This window comes from Vitis vinifera, chromosome 8, assembly GCF_030704535.1.
Source record: "Vitis vinifera cultivar Pinot Noir 40024 chromosome 8, ASM3070453v1".
In the NCBI taxonomy this organism is placed as follows: domain Eukaryota; kingdom Viridiplantae; phylum Streptophyta; class Magnoliopsida; order Vitales; family Vitaceae; genus Vitis; species Vitis vinifera.
This window is the reverse complement of record NC_081812.1, coordinates 23,009,362-23,026,344: the sequence shown is the minus strand read 5'-3', so window position 1 is coordinate 23,026,344 and position 16,983 is coordinate 23,009,362. Positions and strand designations below refer to the sequence as shown.

The following is a 16,983-nucleotide window of genomic DNA, read 5'->3' as shown; positions in this document are numbered from 1 at the left end:
TTATCTCTTCAAAATAGTGTTAATTTTTCATTCTCATCCTATTTTTATTTTTAATCTCACCTATCAAACAAACACAAAGATATGTATCATATTTCTATCCAACCAATTTGGATTAAGACTAATTTTTGGTTTATTGGAAATCCTACATTATAACATATCGATAAATATCGGATTGATAATAGGATAAGATAGATAATTGTGATAATTTATTTGACATCTTATAAGACTATTAAATTATACGAGAGATACGAGATAAAAATCTTAAAAGTTATAAATTATTTTATCTCATTAATTCTTTTTTTAATTGTTTTATGAAAAATATTGTAGAACAAATATGCACCATAATTTTATTTTTCTTATTCATCCTCCTTTATTTTATTTATATTAATTATGTTATAAAATTTTTTTACAAGAGAAATAAGAATCAAATATCAAATATTTATTTATTTTATCAATTTATTATTTTTTAATATACTCATTTTATAAAATAATTTATTTGATTATAAATTAAATTTATGATTAAAAAAGAAAAATTTTAAATATTATTTTTAATTTATAATAAAAAATTTATAAAATAATGTTAATATATGATATATAAAAATTATTTTTATATATTAAATAACATAATAAAAAAATTATTTGTAAAGTTCAAATATTTTAATCATAGATATTGTCAAACATAACAAAATTTCATTTTTTAAAATAAAAAATGTTTGAATGTGATGTTATTTTTATTTTAAACATTTAAAAATAATATACATTTCCTATTATTTTTATTTATTTCATAAATAAAATATAAATATGATATAATATAATACATCTAATTAAATATGCTATCTTAAAATATTATGTTCATAGGATATATATATATCCATAAATATCATATTTTAAGATATTCATATCCTATCAAATAATATATACATATTTTATCTTATCCTATCCAATCAATTAACATATCCATATCCTATCAAATGGGATGTGATATATTATAATATACATATCTTATCTTATTATGTTATATCCAACCAATCAAATATAGCTTATGAACTTAGTTGAAATTTAAAATAAGCAATAGAGGAAATGGTTTTTGTAATATCCTATATATAAAATTTATTGGTATATTTAATATATAATATGACTTGATATGTATATTATTAATCAATATAATGCAGTATTTATAAATTTTTAAAATAATTTATATGCTATTAAATATAAATTGTGGGAATATCTTCAAATAATTTTAAATAGGGGGATATTTTATTCTTTTTTATACCAAATATGGAGATACCTTATATAAATATTCGGTTCTAATGTTTTTTATATTATTTTTTATACCTTTCACAAACCCATAAGTCCACTTGAAATAGTTCATTAATTAACAAAATTATATTCCATTGAACGTGGATCAGAAAGTAGAAATTGAAAATTAATTTTCTTAATATTCATTAGTATATTTGAATTATTTATTTAGATAAAAATATAAATAAAAAATTAATCAATATGAAAACTAAAAGTCCATTTAACAATGATTTTATGAAGCGTTTTTAATCTAAAAATTGTTTTTTCTTTTTTTAAAAATAGGTATTTGATAAATTTTAGGAAACACTTTTAAAAGTATATAAAAAAAAATTTATAATGTTTATGAAAAAACACGTTATATGTGATTATCTTCCCAACACTTTTAGAGAAACACTTTCATTAAAAACACTTAAGTAGAAACATTATCGGTTGCACTCTAAATTTCACTTTTAGTAGGATTTTTATTATCACTATTAAATAATATTAACTCTCCTTATCATTTTATTTTCACCCATCAAACATAGATATATATCCACTTTGTATCCAACTAATTAGGACTAGACTAATTTTAGTTCAATGGATATCCTACAATATAATATATTTATATATATTTAATTATTGATAGGATAAGATAAGTAATAAGACGAGTTATTTGACATATTGTAAACATCCTTTGATTAAAGGATTGTGGTTCGTTTAATTGTTAATTTGACAGGATATTAAAGAATCATAATTCAACTGGCGAGTAATTAATTGATTGACCAATAAAAAAGAATTACTTCTTACTTTCAAACAACGAGTCATAGTTAGAGTGTTTTTCTCCCTATAAAATACAACGTGTATCTCTCAATCCCCCTACCACCAACTTTTCTCTATTTCGATTCCACGGCAATGGAGGGGAACGGAGACAACAATAGCCAAGGTCGTCTCCCTGACCGGCTGCAACCTTTTCCGGCTAATGAAGATGGGCTCAACTACGAGCAGATTTTGTTGTATAGCTCCTTTCTAGATCTCCCGGATCTTTCGGAGGAGGCATGGATGGAGAACGATCAATTCCAGGTTGAGCAACGACGCCAACCCGTCCAGCAAGGTGTTAAAGAGATCGAAGAAGAACAAGTGGCCTGGGCGGATGAGTATTTCAGAAGCTGTCCACCAGGGTACAGATTTCTTCCCACCGATGAACAGCTGATTAAGGATTACTTGTTGAGGAAAGTGAACAACGAGCCATTGCCCATCAACCGAATTCGCACCGTTGTTCTCTATGACTACCGTCCTGACGTCCTCGTCGGTAAGCGATTTGTTTTCTTGGTTCATTATTTTCTTGTTGTATGTTTTTTTCTTTTTCTTTCAGGCACCCAGTTTCAAAACAAAAATAGTTTTGGAAGCTGACTTGATCGTTTCTTTTCCTCATGGTTTTTTCTTTATAAAAAACAAAGAATCTGACAAATGACTTTTTATGCTGTTTCTTTGGTTGCAAACGGATTCTTGGGTTAGGGTTTTTAACGTTCTTAGCCTTGGATACTGTTGGGATGTCATTTGTTTTGAGTATATTTGACTCTGTGCCAGTCAGGGGCATCACAGAGTGGCCTCCCCAGGATTCGAACTTGGGTCCAGACCTTAAGGTTTAGGACGTTGCCCTCCTGGTACCATCTGGACTAGTAGCTCAGATGGTAAAACAAATGATGTCCCAACAGATACCACTAATATTTGCAGGGTAAAGAAAGGCTAGATAATTTAGTGAAAAAAAACCTATGGATGTTTTACTTTTATACATGCTTTGCATCTTTGACATTTATATTTTTTCTAATATATGGATCTTCTTTACGTTCGTGAATTTCTATCAGAAAATAATCACAACCGCAATGCGCATAGAGAGAAGCAATGGTATTTCTTTACTTTGCGAGAGCGAAAGCACCCGAATGGGACGAGGCCAAGCCGATCAGTCGCCCATGGCTTGGATGGCTACTGGAAAGCAACTAGCGTTGACAAGGCCATCATTTCAGATGGTCAAGTTATCGGCTTCCGAAAGGCGCTAGATTTCTATGATGGGAACCAATCTAGTGGAATAAAAACCAAATGGAAGATGCATGAATACAGGCTTAATCAGAAGAGTCTTCCTCCCAATAACAGCAATGGATCTGATCCCACGAAGGTATGGAGTAGAGGTTCTATTTCAATTCCTTATAAAAGAAGTCATGTTTTATTTCATATAAATATTTTCCCCACGAGTTGGATGACTTTAATACCATTTATAGCCACTCATTCCTTGTCACGTAGATATTATGGTCGAATAAAATTTCAAGTCTTTAAATTATGGATCAAATTAAAAGAAATCATACTTATACCATATCAAGAACTTGATATTTTTCATCCAACATGCCATACCAAATCTGAGTCTCGATTTTTTTTGCAGTTGGATGATTGGGTATTGTGCAAGGTGTACATGAAGGGAGGGAGTAATAAGAGCAATGGATCATGAAGAGAATGCTGAGGTTAAAGTGGTGGCTACTGATAACAGTGGGGTACAGGCCACCACCAATCTACCGGAGTGTAGGATAGAGATGATGTTTATTCTGTGTGTTTAATTTTTCTTGTAACGTTGCATGTGTTTTTAAGGGTACAAACTTATTGTCAAATTTTGCAAGTTTTTGCTATCTAATCTGAATATATCCATTGATTCTAGATAACAATTAAAACTGGCAAAATTTGACCATGTGTATTGATATTATATTCCTTGTATGTTTTTTTTTTCAAAGCATTTTACATCATTAAAATATTAGTTGATTTTGTAGTCACATATCTGCATTTACTTATTTATTTTGGTTGATTTTCAGGAGCAAAATGCTGCCAATTTTTAAGACAAAATTTGCTCTAAACGAACACAACTTTTAAAATAAAAATTCAAAAACTATTTTAAAATAAAAATAAAAATTAAATATATATTAAAATATCATGTTTTCTTATATGAATTTATCAAAATTTAAATAAGTAATTGAGATAATAGTTTTTCCAATACACTATGTACAAAATTTCTTAGTATATTTAATATATAATATGGTTTGACAAGTATTTTATTTAGGAATGTAATACAATATACATACAATTCAAATATTTTATTCATAAATATTATTAATAAATATATAATAATTTATATGTTATTAAACACAAATTTCGGAAATATATAATAATTTATATGTTGTTAAACACAAATTTATTAAGAGAAATTGATTAGGTCTTATTAAGAGACTTTATAGAAATTTTAGGTCCATTTTAAAAACTATTTTTTAAAAGGGTTTTTTATTCTTTGAAACAGTTTTTTTTATCGAATATAAAACACTTTTCTAACTTAAAAAACACGTTCATTTTTTCTTAAAAATAATTATTTAAGAATTTATTTTAAAAAAATGTTGTCTTTCAAAATAATTTAAGGTGTTTTTAAACAATTTTATAATATATTCTAACTTAAAAATAATATTTTTGGAATTTATTTTTAAAATAGGTTGCTTTTCAAAATAATTTAAGGTATTTTAAAATATTTTTTTATAATATATTCTAACTTAGAAAACAAGTTTATTAAATTATATTGTTTTATTGGGATATTTCCTTTTATAAAACAATAAGATAAATGCACATACACAACTTTAGAACTTACTTTTTGATGATTGTTTTAGAATTAAATTTCCTTTTTGATGACTGTAGAGTTCAATTTTAGAATTAAATTTCAAGTGCAGAGAAGCAAGATGGCATTTGGTTAATAATTTTGCACAAATTGATATTTAGTATATCAATTGATGTTTTAGTCATACATTTGTATTTATTTATTTATTTTGGTTGATTTTCAGGAGCAAAATGTTACCTTTTATTTTAAATTTTTCGTAACAAAATTTCAATATAATATCACTTTGATGTATCATTTTTTCTTATATGGAATTATTGAAATTTAAAATAAATAATTGAGATAATAACTTTTTTTAATATCGTACACTATATACAAAATTCCTTAGCATATTTAATATATAATATCGTTTGAAAAGTATATTATTTAGGAATATAATACAATATTTATAAATTTTAAATATTTTATTCATGAATATTATTAATAAATATATTATAATTTATATGTTATTAAATATAGATTGTGGAAATATCTTTCAATAATATTAAATACTTTTAGAATATGTACATTAATCAAAAAATTATATTCTAGAAAGTTAAAATTGAAAAATCATTTTTTATTTATTTAATATATTTGAATTATTTGTTTAAAAAGGAGAATATAAATAAAAATTAATTAGTATGAAAAGTAAGTTTCACTTTTATTAAGGATAATCATCTCTTCAAAATAGTGATCATTTTTCGTTCTCATCGTATTTGTATTTTTAATCTCACCTATCAAACAAACACAAAGATACGTATCCTATTTTCATCCAACCAACTTGGATTAAGACTAATTTTTTATTTATTAGATATCCTACATTATAAATAGGATAAGATAAAAAGGATAAATATTCGTCATAATTTATTTGAAATCTTATAAATATCCCTTCAAATAGAACTATTAAATTATAGGAGAGATATGACATAAAAATCTTAAAAGTTATAGATTATTCTCTCTCATCAATTCTTTTGTTTTTTTTATTAATTGTTTTATGAAAAATATTGCAGAAGAAATATGCACCATAAATTTATTTTTCTTATTCATCCTCCTTTATTTTATTTATATTAATTATGTTATGAAAATTTTTTACGAGAGAGATAAGAATCAAATATCAAATATTTATTTTTTATTTTTTTAATATACTCATTTTACAAAATAATTTTTTTGATTATAAATTAAATTTATGATTAAATTTTTTTTAATATTATTTTTAATTTATAATAAAAAAGAATTTTTTTTAAATATTTATGAAATAATGTTAATATATTATATATAAATTATTTTTATATATTAAATAACATAATAAAAGAAATTATTTGTAAAGTTCAAATATTTTCAAACATAAATAAATTTCATTTTTTAAAATAGAAAATGTTTGAATATGATATTAATTTTATTTTAAACATTTGAAAATAATATATATTTCATATTATTTTTATTTATTTAATAAATTAAATATAAGTATAATATAATATAATAAATCTAATTGAATATACTATCTTAAAATATTATATTCATAAGATATGTATATTTACGAATATCATATTTTAACATATTCATATCTAATTAAATAAGATATGACAACCTATATTATACATATCTTATTCTATCCTATCATATCCAATTAAGATATTCATATCCTATCAAATGGGATATGATATCCTATAATATACATATCTTATTTTATCATATCATATCCAACCAATCAAAACATAGCTTATGAACTTAGTTCAAATTTAAAATAAGCAATCCAGAGAATAGTTTTTCTAATATCCTGTATACAAAATTTTTTGGTATATTTAATATATAATATGACTTGATATGTATATTATTAATCAATATAATGCAGTATTTATAAATTTTTAAATATTTTAATCATAAATATGATTAACAAATAAATAATAATTTATATGTTATTAAATATAAATTGTAGGAATATCTTCAAATAATATTAAATAGGGGGATATTTTATTCTTTTTTATACCAAATATGGAGATACATTATACAAATATTCGGATCTAATGTTTTTTATATTATTTTTTATCCCTTTCACAAACCCATAAGTCTACTTGAAATAGTTCCTTAATTAACAAAATTATATTCCATTCAACGGGAATTAGAAAGTAGAAATTGAAAATTAATTTTATTCATATTCATTAATATATTTGAATTATTTATTTAGATAAAAATATAAATAAAAAATTAATCAATATGAAAACTAAGGTTTCGTTTGACAATGCTTTTATGAAGCGTTTTTAATCTAAAAATTATTTTTTCCTTTTAAAAAAAAATATATTTGATAAATTTTAAGAAACATTTAAAAAAAAATTATAATGTTTTATGGAGAAACACTTGATATGTGATTCTCTTCAAAACACTTCTAGATAAACATTGTCATTAAAAACACTCTAGTAGAAACATTATCCGTTGCCCTCTAGATTTCACTTTTATCAGGATTTTAATTATCACTATTAAATAATATTCATTCTCTTTATAATTTTATTTCCCTTTTTATTTTCTCCCATCAAACAAACATATTATATATATATATATCAACTTTGTATTCAACTAATTAGGACTAGAGTAATTTTTAGTTAATGGATATCCTACATTATAATATTTTTAGTTTAATGGATATCCTATATTATAATATATTTATTAATATGATAGGATAAGATAAGTAATAAGACGACTTATTTGACATCCGATAAACATCATTTTCAAACTTTTTTGAATTAACTATTTTGTAAAGGATTGTGGTTCGTTTAATTGTTAATTTGACATGATATTAAAGAGTCATAATTCAACTGACGAGTAATTAAGTGATTGACCAATAAAACAGAATTACTTCTTACTTTTAAACGAGTCATAGTTGGTGTTTTTCTCCCTATAAAATACAACGTCTATCTCTCAATCCTCCTACCACCAACTTTTCTCTATCTCGATTCCACGGCAATGGAGGGGAACGGAGACAACAATAGCCAAGGTCGTCTCCCTGACCGGCTGCAACCTTTTCCGGCTAATGAAGATGGGCTCAACTACGGGCAGATTTTCTCGTTTCTCCCGGATCTTTCGGGGGAGGCATGGATGGAGAACGATCAATTCCAGGTTGAGCAACGACGCCAACCCGTCCAGCAAGGTGTTAAAGAGATCGAAGAAGAACAAGTGGCCTGGGCGGATGAGTATTTCAGAAGCTGTCCACCAGGGTACAGATTTCTTCCCACCGATGAACAGCTGATTAAGGATTACTTGTTGAGGAAAGTGAACAACGAGCCATTGCCCATCAACCGAATTCGCACCGTTGTTCTCTATGACTACCGTCCTGACGTCCTCGTCGGTAAGCGATTTGTTTTCTTGGTTCATTATTTTCTTGTTGTATGTTTTTTTCTTTTTCTTTTCAGGCACCCAGTTTCAAAACAAAAATAGCTTTGGAAGCTGACTTGATCGTTTCTTTTCCTCATGGTTTTTTCTTTATAAAAAACAAAGAATCTGACAAATGACTTTTTCTGCTGTTTCTTTGGTTGCAAACACCGTTTCTTTTTCTTCTCGATTCTTGGGTTAGGGTTTTTAGCGTTCTTAGCCTTGGATACCACTAATATTTGCAGGGTAAAGAAAGGCTAGATAATTTAGTGAAAAAAAACCTATGGATGTTTTACTTTTATACATGCTTTGCATCTTTGACATTTATATTTTTTCTAATATATGGATCTTCTTTACGTTCGTGAATTTCTATCAGACAATAATCACAACCGCAATGCGCATAGAGAGAAGCAATGGTATTTCTTTACTTTGCGAGAGCGAAAGTACCCGAATGGGACGAGGCCAAGCCGATCAGTCGCCCATGGCTTGGATGGCTACTGGAAGGCAACTGGCGTTGACAAGGCCATCATTTCAGATGGTCAAGTTATCGGCTTCCGAAAGGCCCTAGATTTCTATGATGGCAACCAATCTAGTGGAATAAAAACCAAATGGAAGATGCATGAATACAGGCTTAATCAAAAGAGTCTTCCTCCCAATAACAACAATGGATCTGATCCCACGAAGGTATGGAGTAGAGGTTCTATTTCAATTCCTTATCAAAGAAGTCATGTTTTATTTCATATAAATAGTTTCCCTACGAGTTGGATGACTTTAATACCATTTATTGCCACTCATTCCTTGTCACGTAAATGTTATGGTCGAATAAAATTTCAAGTCTTTAAATTATGGATCAAATTAAAAGAAATCATACTTATACTATATCAAGAACTTGATTTTTTTCATCCAACATGCCATATCAAATCTCAAGTCTCGATTTTTTGCAGTTGGATGATTGGGTATTGTGCAAGGTGTACATGAAGGGAGGGAGTAATTAGAGCAAGGATCATGAAGAGAATGCGGAGGTTAAAGTGGTGGCTATTGATAACAGTGGGGTACAGGCCACCGCCAATCTACCACAAGCAATATGAGTCGGAGTGTAGGATAGAGATGATATTTATTCTCTGTGTTTAATTTTTCTTGTAATGTTGCATGTGTTTTCAAGGGTACAAACTTATTGTCAAATTTTGCAAGTTTTTGTTATCTAATCTGAATTTATCCATTGATTCTAGATAACAATTAATTAAAACTGGCAAAATTTGACCATGTGTATTGACATTATATTCCTTGTATGTTTTTTTTTTTCAAAGCATTTTACGTCATTAAAATATTAATTGATTTTGTAGTTACATATTTGCATTTACTTATTTATTTTGGTTGATTTTCAGGAGCAAAATGTTGCCAATTTTTGAGACAAAATTTGCTATAAACGAACATAACTTTTAAAATAAAAATTCAAAAAATATTTTAAAATAAAAATAAAAATGAAATATATATTTAAATATCATTTTTTCTTATATGAATTTATCAAAATTTAAAATAAGTAATTGAGATAATAGTTTTTCTAATACACTATGTACAAAATTTCTTAATATATTTAATATATAATATGGTTTGACAAGTATTTTATTTAGGAATGTAATACAATATTCATAAATTTTAAATATCTTATTCATAAATATATAATAATTTATATGTTATTAAACACAAATTTCAGAAATATCTTCCAATAGGATTAAATAAGAGGGATATTTTATTTCTTTATACTAAATATTGAGGTACAGTGTACCAAATATTTGGGTCTAGTGTTATTTTATTTTTTATCCTTCACAAACCCATAGTCCATTGGAAATAATGTCTTGAAATATCATCCTCCAGAATATGGACTCCATTGTTGGTCAATTCCACTGCAAATTGATTAAGTTCAAAGGGATGGGACTTCCATCTTCAAAGTTTATGATGTTAGATTAATTTTTGTAATTAATCTATAATTTGGGCCACACATGTAAATAATTAAAATGTGTGTGCTATCATTTAATTAAGCCTAAATATAGTGATCTAATTAATAATTGATTAATTGGCTTAAGGGTATAATTGTCATGAGATTATTGTGTAGATACCATTAGACAATTATTATTTCTATGAGGGGCAGAAATATAATTGTAATAAAATTAAAACTGCCCTAGCGGTTTATAAATAGGGTTATGGTCCCCATTCTACGACTACGCATTTCAATTTCTGAAAATCTTCTCAGAGAGAAATTGACACAGAATCTAGTGGCTAGAATTGGAAGACCATCTCAAAGGGTTTTCTTCCTATAAGGTTTCTCCTTCAATGGATTCAGGTATGCTTCCGCTATTATTTTTCTACTCATTGTTTTTAATCAGGAGATTCCAGTATATATGAAATTAGGGTATTCTCCTTGTTAAATATTCCAATATATATGAAGTTAGGGTATTCACCTTGTTAAATATTCCAGTATATATAAATAGGGTATTTATCTTGGTTGAGTTATAACAAGGATCTTGGTTGAATTCTAACAAGTGGTATCAGAGCCTACTCCTTGATTAATTCTTTGAGTTATTATTTTAATATATGTCAATGGATTAAGATTTATGAAATATTGAGTTGATAATTTTTATTTATTTATTATTATTATTATTATTATTATTTAATAGCATTTTATGATATTAATATTTAAGTTATTGATCTAGCATTTTAAATAGGCTAATTAAAGCGGAAAATCACCAAAGTGACATCTTCCGTGTAGATTAGTCTGTTCGGGGTGTTAGATATTTGTGTGTATGTGATTCATGCGGGTATTGACTGGCCCAAAGGAAAGTTAATATTTGGTCAAATTGCATACATACTTGTGGTGATAAATATGTGATGATTATAAAGGTAACTTAATGTGAATAATAAATCAATCCAAAGATAGATTTATTATTTGACATAACTTATCATCAATGTTTGATCACTACAACAAGAGTACCACTTACAGTTAATATTACTGTCCAAAGACTTGATATTAATGTTGTGCTAGGTATCTTGAAATGTCATAATTTGCTTTTAAATTTAAAGATTATGTGTTTAATTGCTTATTTTATGTGAGCATGATGGTTTATTTGATTCATTTTATTTTGTTCTCGATTCAGCTTTTATATCAACTACTTCTATATCTGCCAACATCAATAATGTCCCTATGTTAAATGGGACTAATTTTAAGGACTGGAAAGAGAATATGATGATTCTCTTAGGTTGCATGGATATAGACTTGGCCTTGAGAATGCCCAAACCTGATGAACTCAATGAGCAAAGTACTCAAGAGGATGAGGTTTATTGGGGTAAGTGGGAACGTTCAAATAGGCTAAGTCTTATGATCATGAAGCGCGGCATTCCAGAAGCTTTCAGGGGTGCGGTAACCGATGAGGTTACTAATGCCAGTGACTTCCTTGCGGAAATTTAGAAACGTTTTGCCAAAAACGATAAGGCTGAAACGAGCACGCTTTTAGCAAGCTTGATTTCAATGAAGTATAAAGGCAAGGGTAATGTTCGGGAGTACATCATGGAGATGTCTCATCTTGCTTCAAAACTTAAGGCTTTGAAACTTGAGTTATCTGATGATTTACTCGTGCATTTGGTTCTCATCTCTCTTCTTGCACAATTTAATCAATTCAAGGTCAGTTATAACTGTCAAAAGGATAAATGGACTCTTAATGAGCTCATTTCATTCTGTGTGCAAGAGGAAGAGAGATTGAAGCAAGACAAGACCGAAAGTGCTCATCTGGCTAGCACTTCTAAGGATAAGGGCAAACGAAAGAATAAGGATAATAAGGTTGCTGCTTCTAATGGTCCAGAACAAAAGAAACAGAAAGTTGAGGTAACATGTTTCTTCTGTAATAAGCCTGGACATACTAAGAAGGAATGTACCAAGTATGCTGCTTGGCGTGTTAAGAAAGCTATGTTTCTTACTTTGGTCTGTTCTGAAGTTAATTTAGCTTCAGTATTTAGAAACACATGGTGGTTAGATTCTGGTGCTACTACTCACATTTGTGTTTCTATGCAGGGTTGCCTGAGTTACCGAAAACCAAGTGATGCTGAAAGATGCATCTATGTCGGAGACGGTCAGTCGGTAGAAGTAGAGGCAATAGGGCACTTTAGATTATTATTGAAATCTGGTTATTTTTTGGATTTAATAGATACTTTTATTGTACCGTCTTTCAGACGGAATTTAATTTCAGTTTCTGTTTTGGACAAATCAGGTTATTGTTGTTCATTCGGAAACAATAAATTTACATTATCTATTAATTCAAATGCTGTAGGAACCGGTTTACTTAATGTTTATGATAATCTATATTTGTTGGAAACTATTCCGTCCTATAATGAAACCTTGCATGTGGAATCACGAGGTACAAAACGTAAATTGAATAAAGATAATTCGACCTCATTGTGGCACAAACGCCTAGGTCATATCTCTAAATCTAGAGTTGAGCGACTTGTGTCCGATGGGATTTTGGATTCACTTGAATTTTCAGATTTTGATATTTGTGTTGAGTGTATTAAAGGAAAACAGACCAAAACAAAGAAATTAGGTGCCAATAGAGCTACAGACGTCTTAGAATTAATTCATACAGATATCTGTGGACCATACCCTACGGCATCTTGGAATGGTCAACAGTACTTTATAACATTCATAGACGACTACTCAAGATATGGCTACCTATTTCTTATACATGAGAAATCACAATCATTGGATGTGTTCAAAACATTTAAAGCAGAAGTTGAGTTACAACTCAACAAAAGAATAAAGAGCGTCAGATCTGACCGTGGTGGTGAATACTATGGTAGATATGACGGATCAGGTGAACAACATCCAGGACCATTTGCTAAATACCTAGAGGAATGTGGGATCGTCCCTCAATACACCATGCCAGGATCACCTAGCATGAATGGTGTAGCAGAAAGACGAAACCGAACCCTTAAGGACATGGTAAGGAGTATGATTAGTCATTCTACTTTACCCGAAAAACTCTGGGGTGAAGCACTCAAAATGACAGCTTATATCCTAAATCGGGTGCCAACTAAAGCGGCTGCTAAAACGCCTTATGAGCTTTGGACGGGTCGAAAGCCCAGTTTAAAGCATTTTCATATTTGGGGATGTCCAGCTGAAGCGAGACCTTATAAGCCTCATGAAAAGAAATTGGACTCTAAAACAGTTAGCAGCTACTTTATTGGCTATGCAGAGCGATCAAGGGGTTTTAAATTTTATGATCCTGCTATTAGGTCAATTTTTAAGACGGGAACTGCAACATTTTTTGAGGATGTTGAGTTTGGGGGGAGAAATCAGGCTAGGAATATTGTCTTTGAGGAGGAAGATGGATCTACTATTGCTTTTGATAATGTACAGGTTTCACTACCTATCATTGATCAAGAAGTAAATTTGGATCCTCAACCAACAGACAATATTGTTCAACCCTTAATTGCAAATGAGGACATTGCTCCTGAAGAACAAACTCAACAACCTCAAGAAAATATGTCATTAAGGAGATCCACTAGAGAGATGCAATTTCGGACGATTATATCGTATATCTCCAGGAACGTGAGGTAGAAAGTGGAATGATGGAAGATGATCCAATCAACTTCCAGCAAGCCATGAAAAGTTCCAACTCTCAGAAATGGATTGAAGCCATGAATGAAGAGTACAAATCTATGCAAGACAATAAAGTTTGGGAACTTGTCCCATTACCAGTTGGTACGAAGCCCATTGGTTGTAAATGGATATTTAAAACCAAGCGGGATTCAAATGGTAATGTAGAAAGATATAAAACACGTCTTGTAGCTAAAGGCTTTACTCAAAAAGAAGGAATTGACTTCAAAGAGACCTTCTCTCCAGTTTCTACGAAGGACTCTTTCAGGATAATCATGGCACTAGTTGCACATTATGATCTTGAGTTACATCAAATGGATGTTAAAACAGCGTTTCTCAATGGTGACATTGATGAAACAATTTATATGGTACAACCAGAAAATTTTGTATCTGAAGACTCAAAGAATATGGTTTGTAAATTAACTAAATCCATTTATGGGCTCAAGCAAGCTTCTCGTCAGTGGTACTTCAAGTTTCATCAAATTATTGTCTCATATGGTTTTGAGGCAAATCTTATGGATGAATGTGTGTATCACAAATTCAGTGGGAGTAAGTATATTTTCCTGGTTTTATATGTCGATGACATATTACTAGTCACAAATGATATTAGCATATTGCACGACACCAAGAGATTTTTATCAAAACATTTTGAGATGAAAGATCTTGGTGATGCCTCCTTTGTCTTAGGAATCCAGATACACCGAGATCGTTCTAGGGGTATTTTAGGATTGTCACAAAGGACCTATATTGATAAAGTCCTCCAAAGGTATGGTGATTCGTCCCTAGCAGCGGAAGTGGCAATGGCACTATCTGATTCGGGGTTCGATCCCCGGCAATGGCGCCATTTGATTCGTGCCCAATTGGTGTCTCAGCTGATTCGTGTCCAGCTGGTGCTCCTTGATTGAGGGAGTAATCAACAAAATTTATAACCTATTACACCATATACTAGGGTAGCAAAGACAAAGCTACTATAGCATAGTGGCTCTAGGATCGTTCACTGGGATGGGTTTTCACTTCACAATTGATATTAATTCAAAGATGAATTGGTGCCTTTTCATTTCAAGGTTAGCTTTAAAAGAAAACATAAACTTGTTTAAATGGAAAAAGTTCGGTTTTAAACTAATAAAAAATAGTAACTGATTTTACTTATAAAGAAAAGTGTTTCTTGGAGTTCAGATCACTAGGCTCAGGTTCCTCATACAAAAAGGGAGTTCCGGTCACTTGTTTCTTTTCCTCGCATTAGAGAATTAACATATAGTTAATTCTCTAACCGGTGTTGTATAGATGCTTCCCATTAATGGGTTCAAACACTAAATCCCTCTCACTGATGCATCTTGCAATGGCTCGTGCCTCTCACCTAGCATTTGCCATTCAAGGTGATCTTTAACCTTGGATTACCCGTCAAAAGCTCGCAAGAGATAACTAATGGATGTCTCCTTGGAGTCCAAAAGCTTACCAAGTGTTGGCTATTCTAGAAAATCCTACCTTCAAGTCACCTCCCAAAGGCTCGCAAGGGGTAAACTAGTGCATCTCCATGGACGGAGATCACTTGCCTTACCAAGTGTTGGCCCAGGTGATTTAAAGGCGTTTTAAGTTAACTAAAAAGATAAAAACCATTAACGGGTCACACTTTCTCTTCATTAAAAACTAAAACAACAAAACTTCCAAATTATGCATGTGGAAAATTACCCGACTTTCCTCACTCCAAGAGACAAAAAGCTTAGCCTCTCATCCTCTGAGGAAAAATCCTCAAAGTTTGGTTGGCTAGAAATAAAAAGAAATGAAAAATGAAAGAGAAGGAAAAACAGAGCAAGGCTCTGTATATTCTATATATTGATTGATATTACATATATGATTACAGTGGATGCAAGGGAGTTTATATAGGAAGGTAATTTACCCTTCCTTGGATACTTCCTAGCTACGGAATTACATGAGTGGTTGAATACAAGGAGAAAATGGAAATTTATACAAAAATATCTGAAGAAAAATATTCAAAAGTGTCGGTCGCAAATATTGGGAAGCTCCAGGAACCATTTCGCAAGAGAAAATGGTGTCTGCGAGATTTCGCAGACACTCAAGAGGGCTGCGAAATATTTTCGCATCAACAAGCTGGTTCCGCACCGCTGCGAAGTTGGCTTTCATCTTGTGGTGTTTGGCTTCCATCGCGGCGTGAAACTTCAAGGGAAATCCAAAGCACTGTGCAAAAAGGCTGTGAAATTCTCGCAACAAAAGGCTGATTTCGCAACACTTTAGAGTGATTGACTTGAAGTGGCTGTAACTTCTTCGTTTCAACTCCGAATCGTGCACCGTTTGAAGCATTGGATTCTTGACTTCCTGAGCTTTGAAATGGTATATAGAATGTACAAAATGGACTTCGGGAAGTGCTCCAAAAGTGCACAAGAAGACTGCATCAAGCTTTCCTCTGTTTTCTTCACTCTGTTTTTCCTCTCTCCTTGCTTCTCTCCTTGCATACTTTGAACGACTTTGGCAAAGGGCTATGGAGCTCCAAAGCTTGGTTTCTTCATGAATTTGAGCTTCCAAAAGCTTTTCCATAACTTGTCCAAGTAGCTCCTCCATCATTTGGCATGCTTGAATTGATTCATAAGCTGATAAAAACATGTAAACTTGCCACAAAATGGTTAAAACCAATTACTAAGGACCTTAATGAATTAATTGGGTTAAATGAATATGATTACTACTCAAAGGTGCTTAAAACCATTATAATTAGGTCTACAAAATAGCACTTTTTGGTAGTAATCATATGGCATGCAAAATAGCAAACCAGGTGATACCCCTATCGCTAAAGGAGACAAATTCAGTCTTAATCAATGCCCTAAAAATAGTTTAGAAAGTCAAGAAATGCAGAAGATTCCTTACGCTTCGGCTGTGGGGAGTCTAATGTATGCTCAGGTATGTACACGTCCGGATATTGCGTACATTGTTGGCATGTTAGGCAGATATCTAAGTAACCCTGGAATGGATCATTGGAGAGCAGCCAAGAGGGTTATGAGATATTTACAGA

General features: G+C 30.3%; 2 protein-coding genes across 2 annotated transcripts; both read left to right on the top strand.

Moving 5' to 3' along the window:
• The first annotated feature begins 2,143 nt into the window (after positions 1–2,143).
• On the top strand, positions 2,144–4,024 carry LOC104880174 (NAC domain-containing protein 2-like). Its single transcript, XM_010656013.3, has 3 exons — positions 2,144–2,587; positions 3,144–3,451; positions 3,713–4,024. Exons 1-3 carry the CDS (start codon positions 2,191–2,193, stop codon positions 3,776–3,778), a joined length of 771 nt encoding a protein of 256 aa, XP_010654315.2. The 5' UTR covers positions 2,144–2,190; the 3' UTR covers positions 3,779–4,024.
• A 3,816-nt stretch (positions 4,025–7,840) lies between these two features.
• On the top strand, positions 7,841–9,618 carry LOC109123011 (NAC domain-containing protein 2-like). Its single transcript, XM_019221580.2, has 3 exons — positions 7,841–8,294; positions 8,694–9,001; positions 9,262–9,618. The coding sequence occupies exons 1-3, from the start codon at positions 7,913–7,915 to the stop codon at positions 9,310–9,312; spliced, it is 741 nt and encodes a 246-aa protein (XP_019077125.1). The 5' UTR covers positions 7,841–7,912; the 3' UTR covers positions 9,313–9,618.
• Positions 9,619–16,983: the final 7,365 nt, after the last annotated feature.